The sequence below is a fragment of the Eumetopias jubatus genome, unplaced genomic scaffold (genome assembly GCF_037043125.1).
Source record: "Eumetopias jubatus isolate StellerSeaLion01/CBP00866 unplaced genomic scaffold, mEumJub1_p1.0 scaffold_16, whole genome shotgun sequence".
Taxonomy (NCBI): Eukaryota; Metazoa; Chordata; class Mammalia; order Carnivora; family Otariidae; genus Eumetopias; species Eumetopias jubatus.
In genome coordinates, this window is record NW_028274822.1 from 40918682 (window position 1) to 40931224 (window position 12543).

Sequence of the window (12543 nt, forward strand, 5' to 3'; positions counted from 1 at the left end):
TGTCTCTGCCCGAGTTTCTAGCATAGCTTATAAAGTGAAAACACTGCTTTAATAAAAATGGAATACTACTGGTTACACAAAATCCTGTCCTTTCTCCTTCAGATCCACCCAAGGCGGGGTCCCTCACTCTTTGGGGTTGCTGACGAGGGCTGTGGTGGAGTAGGAATAGGGGCTGAGCAGGGCCGCGATGGTGTAGTGGCGGAAGCCAGAGTCGTTTGCTGTGAACACCACCTACGAGAGAGCACAGACAGGGTCCGTTTCTATCAGAGCCTAGAAATGTGAGTCACCGAGAGGGAGACCACTGGAAGTCCAGTGCCAAGTTAATTCATTTTATCTTAGGGTTTCTTTTTCTGGAACCGATTGAACAAAAGGCAAAAGTCCAAATATGCTGGGAAGACTCCATGGGAGACTGGTGCAACCCCTGGAACAAGATTTCTTTTCTACAGCCTGTATAATCAGGTCTCTCTCTGTCTCTCTCTCGTTTTTGTTTGTTTTTGCCAATTCATGCTAAAAATCTGGGTGGCGCTAGCCTGACTGAGGGGAATCACAGAGAGCCTAAATGCTCTTGTCGACTTTCTTGGTAGAAAAAGGAGGAGGGAGGTAGTAACCCGCATTCGGTGGCCTGAAGACCGAAGAACAGTGACTGCAACTCTCACCACACATCAGAGACCTGGAATTGTAGAGCTGGCAGGAACATTCTTCCCATTTTACAGGCAAGTCAACCAGACCTCTGAGTTAGTGTTTGGCCCAAGTTTATACAGGACAGAGCCAGGTTAGAAGTTAAGGCTTCTGTCTCCAAACCCAGAGGTTTTCCTCCCTCTATTCCTTTGCATTTTCTAACACGAAGAACAAGAATGTGTTTGTATGTGTAACAAGCAATGAAATACGGAATTAAAGCAGTGTCGGGTTCTAGTTACGATAGCAGACTGTGGAAGGTCACGTGGGAATTCTGAAATACACGCATGGGTTGGAGCTCGTTTGAGCTTCCTAATTGGACAAATTGTTGACCAAAGTGTTGTTCCAGTTAGTCATGTACTTCAGGCAGGTTTAGTAGAGCTTCTGAGGCTCAGGGCCTGTAATAGTCTAGGCGCCAGTGAGACAAGTAGGAGGAATTTGGTTCAGGAGAGAGATGGGGGATGGTGAGGAGGTTTTTAATTTTACTTATTTTGTATATAGGCCTTGGATTGAGCTTTGGACACATCCTGGGTAAATGTGTTTTGTTCCTAATATGGCAAAAGGAAGCCTTGGTTGTTTGGGGACAGGAGAAAAAAAAATCTGATTGAACCATAGTGAAAATAAAAATAGCATTGAGGGCAAGAGGAGGTAACAATCACCTAAGAATCTCTGAAGGAGAAAAAGCATTCCTTAAAGGCCAAGTGTCTGGCATCACCCAGGAAAAGCTTCTTCCCTCTAATACTGACATTGGCCTCCAGCTCCCCTTGATTCTTCCTCAAAACTGTAAATGGCATAATCGGTGCTCAAAATCCCACGAAGTGAAGAGGACGACTAGTTCCACAGGTAATTTCCCAGCTCTCTTGGTGAGTGTAACAGGGCCACCTGGGTCTCCGGCGAGGGAGGAGGTGGCTGATGCGGAAGAACAGCATTTGTCTGGGGGTCTTGGTCAGAAGAAGTTGGCAGGGGAGGGACTCATGGCTGGACCCGTCAGCACCAACCACCGAGGGGAGGCCCTGGGACTTGCGCTTGCCTACCTGCTCTCTCTAACTTCCCATATCCACTGGGCTGATGGTCCTACTTAGTATGCCTGACATCAGTCCCTCTCCTTCCACCCCCAGAGCAGGCGTGTGTTTTCGCTTACGAATTTCTAGCATTTAGCAGAATGTTGGACACATAGAAAGCTTTTATTTTCCAAATGTTGGTTGAATGAACACTAACACTAAGAACAGACAAGGAAGCTAACATCTAATGACTAGTAGCAACGCATCGTGGGCCCTACGGCCGTGAATCTTCTCATTAGGCTGAGCCCAGGGCAGACAAGGGTTCCAAGGGGCCTGATCCTGTGTTCTAGGGTAGAGGCTGAGAGTCTAGGCGCAAATGATTTGTGGTGGGCACCTCTAAGCCCTGCACCATCTAAACTAGGCTCTTTGTCTTGCTGCCCCACTTAGGAGGAGCAGCCAAAGGCAAGCTTCTTGGTAGATGGGGAGCCCCAGAAGTCAGGCCCCTATGGTTTTTCTGGCAACACTGTCGCCCCAAAGAACCATCTGATGTCAACTGAAGCAGAGAGGATGCTTCCCTTTAATGCTGAGCTATTTTTGATGCAATTATTTGATCTTTAACTCTGACCAGAGTTCTGGATTCTCTTTCCATGTCAACCATCTGTTTTAAATGACTTAAGGATTTATGGAGAAGGAGGAGGCACCGAGATTGGGCCCGTGGATCACTTGGAGGTTCCTACTGCCTCATAAGCAAAACTTAGAGTGTGAACCAAGGGTTACAAAGGTGGCTTTATTATTATTGTTTTTAGCCTGACTTCTTACAGGAAGAAAGCTGAGGCACCCCTGAGGCTAAGACCAGTCTGGGCCCTGTTGGTCATTATTTCTCTTCATCCCTTTACTAGACATTGGGCGAGTTATTTCACTGCCCGGTGCCTCAAGTTCTTCCTCTGTAAAATGAGGATAATAATAACAACTCCAATGGGCTGTGGAGGAGGACTGAATCGGTTAAATATAGAAAAGACAGCAGTCTGGCATGTGGTGTATGCCCGACCGGTGTTATCTATTATGTTGCCATTATTATCTTGAATTCGCTGTCTATATATGCATTAGCCCCAAACACTTCTCCAGACCTCTGGGAGCCATGTGTTTTGGAATGAAGTTTTTTTTTTTTTTTTTCAGATTTTAGAGAAGTAAAATGGTGCATCTCTGTTTCATTACAGGGCACCCTAGGTAGGGTCTGGAGGGCTGCTAGTCATCCAACATATTAACAGTTCTTTGGCAAGCAACCATTCCTAGTCAGGGGGAACTGAAGAAGATAATAAGGAGCCTCATGTCAATTCAGGTCATGTTACTAAATGAGTTTCCACCAAACTTAGAAATAAACTTTGCTTTTCAGAGTTCTATAGCTTTCTGGCTGTAGAAATAGGAAAGGGAATCTGTGCTAGTTCGGTGCTTTCCTTATGACATTTCCATGGCGTGTGACTGCAGACTGGGCATTGCCTGGGATCAACGACAACAACAAAACAAAATACTAAAAAGCAACTCGAGTGTCTCTACGTTCTCACCTCTGCATATTCGTGGAACGGGGAAATGCCGAGTGACTTCCAGTACGACTTGGTGTCTAATTCTACCTTGTATACCCCTTCTACAAACTTCTCAGCAGTTGTGAGCCCATGGAGCTCTCCAAATTCACTGGTTTTCCTAGAAAGTAAAAGTTACAGGTTAAGTTAGACATTAGGGGAATGAATACCATGGCAAGGTGATACCACACACACACACACACACACACACACACACACTACACATGTGCAGTGTGTATGTGGGGGGAAATACATTTATATAAGTATACATATTCAGGAAAAGGAGAAGGAAGGGAAGGTGAAATTCTAGTAACTGAAATTGACAGGAAATTTGTCAGAAAGATTTCAAAAAGCTTATTCTAGATTTTTCTTAGGAGAACAGAAGGTATAGGTATGTTTCAACTCAAAAACGGTCGTTTCAATTCAGGGTTGGTGTTTGGGTGAAGGTTCGTAACTACCCCTTGGAAGTGGCCAAGGCCTCTTGGACTCTGTGGTTCCCATGACACCAGGGTCTTACCCCTTTCCCTCCTAGTGTGAGGGTGTCTTTCAGAGGCCGTATCACTTGAACACACAGGGGGAATCCCAAAGTATAATAAGGAGCCTGTACCTGAAATTATTTATATATTTAATGTCTTTCATAACCCTTTGGTAACAACAAATACAAGGCAACTCCTTTTAAAAAAAAATAACTAGGTAACTTCTGTTTCTATAGAGGTACCAGCTCCATTGCTGGTGTTAGAAATTGCCTTCCATTAGACCTCAAAAACTGACAGATAAAAATGGAAATTGTCTTTACTAACTCTGATCATTGCCTTTCCACCTTTCTTCTTTTCTAGGAAGAAAATATTTCATTTTTTTAAATTTATCTTGTCAGAAGAAAAAAAGATTCACGGGCGCCTGGGTGGCTCAGTTGGTCGAGCGACTGCTTTCGGCTCAGGTCATGATCCTGGAGTCCCGGGATCGAGTCCCATATCGGGCTTCCTGCTCAGCGGGGAGTCTGCTTCTCCCTCTGACCCTCTTTCCTCTTGTGCTCTCTGTCTCTCATTCTCTCTCTCTCAAATAAATAAATAAAATCTTTAAAAAAAAAAAGATTCACATGAACATCTGAATATGTTTGGTGTTCATTCTATCTCTTGCTGAGAATATTCTCTTAAGTACTTTCCACATCGTGCTTGGCATTTTAGATAAACATAAATGAATTCACAAATAAAAACTCAATTGAAACCACACCAACGAAAATGGTCTTCCCAGCGATGGGTGACGAATCCCAGTGTGGTTCTTGGGATTCAGTTAAAACCCACAGAAATTTTCTTTCCTGAAGACAGAAGCACTTAGCAGTATCGTTTGGTGCTGAGGGTTTCTTGGCTGCTCATTCATTCCGTGAGTTGGTTTAGGTTTACTAATGCGCATTTTCTTTGAAATTCTTGCTAAGGGAGGTGGGTAAACACTATGAAAATTGTACAGTGCCCGAGGAAGGTGAGAATCACTGCTGCACCTGGTGTTGGGTGATTGGTCCATGGCTGTGCTCTGCTTATGTATCTTTCTTGTCTGTGTCCTTTTGTTACTGAGTGCCCCAGGCTCCAGCCTGGCACGGACTGGGTGTTCCATGAGTGGTTAGGCACAAGTACTGGGTTCTGGAGGATCTGGATAAACTAGACGCGTGCCTTGTCAGGGCTGTCCCTCAATTCCTTTCTTTTCATTAATAAAGTAACACAAATTGTACATCTTGCCTAAAATTCCAAGCCAAGGACACTCAGCCTGAGTGTTTTGCAAGGGCACCGGGGAATCTGTGATACTCTTGAAATTGTATATACGTGTGTGTGTGTGTGTGTGTGTGTGTGTGTGTGTGTGTGTGTGTGTGAGAGAGAGAGATCTGGGCATGGAGAACATAGTTTTCCTTACCTTCTTAAAGTGGTCTGTGACCTGAGAAGGCAGTGGATCACTGCTCCTTCTTTTCCCTGTATGGTCTGTCCCTTCTGGGCACTCCCGGTGAAGCAAAGCAAGAGGAGGGCGTCCTCCCCACGGCCTACTTGACCCCTACCTGCATTCTCAATCTACTCGAAGATTCTTCCGTGAATGGTATGAGGCAATCTCTCTAACAAGTGGCGGGAGAATGAGCAGCCAGACTGAGGTCCCGGGACTGGGCTTGTTGGGCAGCTTACCCGGAGGCGAAGGGCTCCCAGCTCTCGTCAGCAGCCTTTTTGAACACTTTCACGGCCACGTTGACAGCAGGGCTGCCTCGGACGGCGTCTAGGACCTTGACCATCAGAGGGCACTTGGATCCGCCAGTGCCCTGGGCATAGAGAAGGCCAGTGAGAGGTCAACAAAACTGGTAAGAGTGAAAGAATCTATTCTTTTTCTTATTTTAAGATTTTCTTTATTTGAGAGAGAGAGAGCACAAGCACAGGGAGCAGCAGGGAGAGGGAGAAGCAGGTTCCCTCCTGAGCCAGGAGCCCAATGTGGGGCTCGATCCCAGGGCCCTGGGATCATGACCTGAGCCAAAGGCAGACGCTTTACCGACTGAGCCCCCCAGGCGCCCCTGAAAGGATCTATCCTTGATGGTGTTTGAAATCTGGAACAAGGCAAGACGTACACGCCAATTCCATTTCCAGCAATATAAGCGTTGAGAGGGAATGAGCTCCCCTTCTCAGTGTGGCCCGGACTCGATTGCTCCCAAAGCCAGGCTGGCTTCTGCCTCCGGACGTGCTGCGATCGACCGGGACGGGGCTAATGAGTTTTAAGGGAGAAAATAAGCCCTCTGGGAACAGTTGCTTTGTGAAGCCTCGCTACTGGAGTGGAATTACTGAAAAGACGTAATGTGCCACAGGCCCAAAGAGTTAGTTTCTCTCCGAGAGCACTTGAGTCCGCTGTTGCTGTAGTCATTCCCTCTTACTAGTCGTAAAATCACGTCAGACTATATCATGACCCATTTAATAGCATTAGTCAATTCTTCCAGAGGACTTAAGAATTTGGTATTTGACTAGAATGTTGTCTGCCAAGCCTTTCAAAAATTAATCAATAAAGACATTTTGATTAGTAGAAGGGAAATAAACCTTCTAAAAGGACGCATTTCTGAAAATGTGATATTGGTCGCTTCGCGAATATCACGTCTTTATTTCTACCATCTATCTGAGGAAATTGAGCGGAGGAACCAGGCCCTGTAACCCCCAGTGCACCAAAGCAATAGCGGGGCGCACCCAGGGTCCCAGCTCCGGTTCCGTGAGCTCTGCTGAACTTGACTCATTTTGAAGTTTGAATCAATGACATTTAAAAGTCGATGCGGGGTGCCCTTGTCCTAGGAACAAAAGGCGGCGGGCAGAGCTGAAAGAAGTCACTTCTACTTCATCTAGTGGACCTAAGGGTCTGCATAAAAGGACTTGACAGAATCAAACACTCACCGCAGGGCCGGCCTCAGACACAAGTACCAGTCCGGAGAGGCAAAGCAGGAGCAGATGATGAGAAGCCATCCTGCCGAGAACGCAAGGGCCTGTGTGGGGGCCGCCCTCCTCTTGGGGCTTTTATACTCACTTCTCCCAAGCCATGCTGCTGATCCCTGCCAACTGACTCCAAACCTGCTGATTCTGATTATTGACTTAGTCAACAAAGAGAGAATAAGTAACTCACACAAATATGAACCTTGCCTAGAGAGATTAGAGTATAGGAACATTAGCTCTATGAAATATTCTTATGCTTAGCAGGTCACTGACCAGCTAAATCACCAAAACAAAACACACAAAACCAAACATATATTCTTCTCCCTGCTTGGCGGGAGGCAGCAACATTCTTGGAATTTTTTTTTTTTCTCTCCCTTACAGATTTCTCTGCATGGTTTTTTTTTTTTTTCACTTTCTATACATTTTGTCTTTCGTTTTAGATGCTAGATGCAAGTTGTAATAATTTATTTCACACGGAATGATGTTCGGCCTCAGGGGGTTAAATACAGTGCATTAGAAAACATCAGTGCCCTTGTTATATGTCCAGGAGTCAAGAGGAAAAACCCTTTGCAGTGCTTATATTTTAAAAAGCCTACGTTTTAGGGGTGCCTGGGTGGCTCAGCCGTTAGGCGTCTGCCTTTGCCTCAGGTCATGATCCCGGGGTCCTGGGATCGAGGCCCGCATCGGGCTCCCTGCTCGGCAGGAAGCCTGCTTCTCCCTCTCCCACTCCTCCTGCTTGTGTTCCCTCTCTCGCTGTCTCCCTCTGTCAAATAAATAAATAAATAATCTTTAAAAAAATAAAAATAAAAAGCCTACATTTTAGCCAAACTAAGTCATCTGGAAGCTTTGCTTACTCAGCAATTTCTCCACTGGTTTTTGTGTTCTTCCCAGACTAGGTTCATCTCAACCCAAGAAATAATGATATATTTCAAACTAGCATTAAAAAGCCTGAAATACAGAGAACAAGATATTCTTTTTTTTAAATATTTATTTATTTATTTATCTATTTATTTATTTTAGAGAGCGAGAACAGCATAAGTGGAAGGGGCAAAGGGAGAGAGAGAGAGAGAGAGAGAGAATCTCAAGTAGACTCTCCACTGAGCAGGGAGCCCTACACTGGGCTCGATCTCACGACCTTCAGATCATGACCTGAGCTGAAACCAAGAGTCAGTTGCTTCACCGACTGCATCACCCAGGCACCCAGAGAACCAGATATTTTTACTGCTTCTCCTGCACTGATGTGTAGAAACAAGGCTACCCAGCTGGCTTTTAAATCTCAAGAATCATAATCCAGGGCACCTGACTGACTCGGTGAAGCATGCAACTCTTGATCTTTTGGTTGTGAGTTTGGGCCCTATGTTGGGCTTAGAGCTTATTTAAAAAAAAGAATCACAATCAAATTTCTTGAAGGGAGTAGAGAAGACTGTAAGAACTAGAAGTTGTGGTCGATAGCATAATCTCTTCCTCCTCCCAATTTACACACCCAGAAATTATCACTCTTCGATGATTCATTGATCAAGTATCAACTCGGGTATATGAATGCACATATATGTGTTTGTGGCTTTGTTCATTGATTCATTAGGATGGGTTTGTCCTTACAGAGACATGGAGAAGATAGACAATTTTGGACAAATACATGTCAAGGATAGGTCCAGTTTGGAGCAGCGGGGGCTGGGAGAGCATTCCCATAGCTGACAGAATTCAAGCTGAAAGGAAGGTGACAAGTGATCATGAAGGACAATGGCTTTCAGGGAATAGTGGAAGGACAGGGAGGCATTTCAGGAATATGGAAATGCGCAAAAGACCTGGGGAGGGTGGGGTGATCACAGGAAAGCAACGATGAGCAAATCTGTTTCTGAGCCCAGCTAGAAATGGAATCTTTTTTTTTTTTTTTTTTTTTTAGAAATGGAATCTTTCGAGCCTTAGAGTCTGACTCCGAAGTGGTGCTGGAAAGAGTTTTGAGTTTGGAGAAAGATAACCTGAATCATCCAATTCCTACTTCTACAACCCCATTTCCAGGATGACCTTCTCTGAGTTATTTAATACTTCAGATACTCAGCTTATGCATTTGTAAAATGGAAATATCTAATATTTTACTTCAAAAGACCTTTCTAGTAATTTTTAATATGAGATGATATAAAAGCTCTTTGTAAACTGTAAACCACTGCTCTGGGGTCAAGGATAGTTATAACAATTTGGTTCAACATTTCTGCTAAGGAGAAGTCCCTTTCTCTAACATCTCTTATATATTGTCATCCAATTTTCTCTTCACTTGTTCCTGTTGCTCAGAACTTAGATGGAGGGCCTGTTTCCTGACTATGAACATGTTTGAAAATTCTCTCGTATCCCAAGTCCATCTTGTATCTCAGCACTACGTTCTGTTGAAACCTAGAACTGTCTCCTGCAGACACTGTGAACTGGCCATCCTGGGCCGTCAGCCGCCCATAAGACATGGTATGGATGGGCTGTGCAATGTTGTTTTAAATATTTTGAAATAGTTGCTAAAATTAAAAGTTGAGACGTGTTGCATAAAAATTTGTGTTTCTAGCTTCTTTTGAAAAATCAGAAAAGATGGCAGCTTTAGGCGCCCATTCACACATGACAGTGGGCTCTCCCTCTCAGACATCACCGCTCCCTCGGCCTCCCTCCAGCTCCGAGGCTAGGTGACACTTCCTGTGGCACTATCGGGCTCAAGCTTAGTTCTCTCCTTACACATGCCCTTGTTTGTCTCATCTGTGTTCCCACCTGGCCTCTTGGCAACTTGGGTTAGCCATTGCTGGTCTTCCAACAGCCATTTAGATAGTGAATCACAGCTCGTTTTTTTGTTTTTGTTTTTGTCTTTTGTTTTGCCAAACAGATATTCTCACTTCTTTGAATGATTCCTCTTCAGACACAGTTTCTGGAACCTGTATCACCCAGAACTTCCCCCTCTGACATACTCCCACTGGCCACTGTTTCTCTTCAAATGGGATGCTCTGATGGGGACACATGACCCGGATGGGATCAGGCCAACACATGGGTCATTGAGACCCTTATTTGCCTTGGCAAAGGTGCTCCACTGCCAAAGGGGAACCCTGAGAGCATTTGTACCGTAGTAGCTATGACTGCCCCCCTCATCATAACGCTACCCATTGTGACCTGTTCGTCACAATGATCTAAAATCACCATATATTATCCATTGCCTTATGCTTTTATCATGTATAAATTTTATTTTGTTTGGTTTTCAGCTTTATGGAGATATACTTGACAAGTTGTAAGGTATTTAAAGTGTACGCTGTGGTGATTTGATACATGCACACATTGTGGAAGGATTTCCCACCATCTAGTTAATTATTACATCCATCCCTCACATATTTACATTTTTTAAAAAAGATTTTATTTATTTATTTGAGAGAGAGAGAGAGAGAGTGAGCACATAAGTGGGGGCAGGGGCAGAGGGAGAAGCAGACTCCCCGCTGAGCGTGGAGCTGAACGCGGGGCTTGACGAGGGGCTCCACCCCAGGACCCCGAGATCATGACCTGCGCCAAAGTCAGATGCCTAACAGACTGAGCCACCCGGGCGCCCTTTATCTTTTTTAGGGGTGAGAACATTTAAGTTCTACTGTCTTAGCACACTGTTATCAACTCAAGTTCCCATGTTTTACATTAGGTCCTTAGACTTTATTCATCTCATAGCTGCAATTTGTACTTTATCAACCTCTTATTTCCCCCACCTCCCAGCCCTGGCAACCACTTTTCTACATTCTGTTTCTGAGTTCGACTTTTTTTTTCTTTTCTTTTTAATTTAGATTCCACATATAAGAAATACAATGTAGTGTTTGTCTTTCTCTGTCTGGCTTATTTCGCTTAGCATAATGCCCTCAAGGTCCATCCATGCTGTTACAAAAGGCAGGATTTCCTTCTTTCTCCTGGCAGAATAACAATCCCGTGTATTTACATACCAATCTTATTTATCCATTCATTTGTCATCTGGCACCTGTGTTGTGTCTATATGTTGGCTATTGTGAATAATGCGGCAGTGAACATGGAAATGCAGATATCTCTTTGAGATCAGATTTTCATTTCCTTCAGATATGTATCCAAAAATGGAATTGCTGGATCATATGGTAATTCTATTTTTAAATTTTTGCGAAACCTCCGTACTATTTCCTCTAGTAGCCGAACCAATTTACATTCCCACTAACAGTGTACAAGAGTTCTCTTCTCTCCACATTGTGGCTCACACTATGTTTCTTTTTGATGACCGTCATTCTAGCAGGTATGAGGCGCTATCCAATTGTGGTTATCATTTATAACTTTTAACCTAAATATGGGAACCTATATTTATGTCTTACCATCTCATCCTGTTCTATCTTCCACTCCATCCTATTGACACCATTTAATAGTCGATTCTGTCATTCACTGCATTAGTGTGCCCTCCAATCTTGTCCTTGGCCACATGGACTTGCTTGCCTTCTGAACTGTCATTGATCTGGAAATCATGAATAAAATTCGAATTTGAACAAGACAAGGAGGTGGAGGGAAAGTGGAGTCATGCAGAGTACAAGGAGCAGCCTGCATTTGATTGTTGAACCATCGGTAAACTTACAGAGATGGAGGTTATTTTTAACATAAAAAGAAAAATGTTGGCAGAGACCTACACATCAAAGGAAGATGGTCTAAAGGAAACGTAAGAGAGTTCAGGAGAAGGAGCTTACAGTGCCTCTTAGGTGAGAGAAGAGCAAGGAGGAAGGAAAACAGAGAAGAAGAGTGGAAATGCATTTTCAGTCAAAGGAGCGCTTGTCGGAACAAGTGGCAATGACAAATACAAGAAAAATCCAGTGTTTCCTGCCTGAGAGGCAATCTGTGAGGATGACTGAGGGTCACATGGATAAACACAGGCGCCCTACGATAAGAGGGCTTGCCTTTCCCGTGTTAGTTTGAGTTTGTGAAAGCTCTTTTAGAAAGGTGGTTACAGGAGATCCACCAAAAGGGATGAGTTAAGGTCGAAGGTCACCACATTCCTGGAGTGCTAAGTGGTTGCTGCAGAAACTGTGCTCTAGGGCGAATATTAGCAGCAATAAGGATCCATTGCCAGAAAACAAAAGGTGCATTATTGAGACATTTATTCTTCATTTGTGTCTTTTCTTAGCCATATACGGTTTTTCCTCACATTCTGACCGTGGGACTGTGGCGTAGATGTTTAATTGAGGTAAAATAGACTAATTTGATGACAACAGCCCTCCTCCTACTATAGAATACGCAGTGGTTAATAGACAACTCAGGCCTGCTCTTAATTTAAGGTTCTTCTGCTCTCTCCCTTATAATGAACAAACTTATTTATTAATATTTTTAAAGTACAATAGATTAACTCTTTTTTTCTTCATTGAGTTTCTAAGGGTGCCTGTGAACTGCTAGCCAGGAATCTGTTGACCCTGAAATACTTATTAATATTATTGCAAGTAAGCTGATTAGCCAGAGTGGAGAGTTGGCCGGCCAAGTACTTGGACTGGGTCTCAGGGGAAGGAGTGGGCGTGGGGCGGCGCCCTGGATCTTTGCCGGGGTAGAGAATTCAATTCTGTTAGCTCCTTTCAAGGTGAATAAGCCCTGTGGGTTTGATTAAAGGTAAACAAACCATAAAAGACTCATTTTAAAACCATAATACCAATTTAATTAATAGTCAGATGGTTGCTGAGTAAGCAAGGAATTACAGCAAAGGAATTTGACTAATTTTTTTGAAAACATTTTATCCAAACTACTGACGAGCCTAGAAAAGTTTCCTTACTTCACCATAGAGTATAGTTTTCTGGTGCTCAAACTGCTTGTGTCTACCTTACCTGCCATGTCTTTCCACTAAAAAGCCTTTTCATCTTCCCT

At 43.9% G+C, this 12543-nt stretch overlaps 1 protein-coding gene across 1 annotated transcript; it reads right to left on the reverse strand.

Moving 5' to 3' along the window:
- Positions 1 to 123: 123 nt before the first annotated feature.
- On the reverse strand, positions 124 to 6720 carry TTR (transthyretin). Its single transcript, XM_028098141.2, has 4 exons — positions 6652 to 6720; positions 5416 to 5546; positions 3239 to 3374; positions 124 to 231 (listed from the first exon to the last, which is right to left on the reverse strand). The coding sequence occupies exons 1-4, from the start codon at positions 6718 to 6720 to the stop codon at positions 124 to 126; spliced, it is 444 nt and encodes a 147-aa protein (XP_027953942.1).
- Positions 6721 to 12543: the final 5823 nt, after the last annotated feature.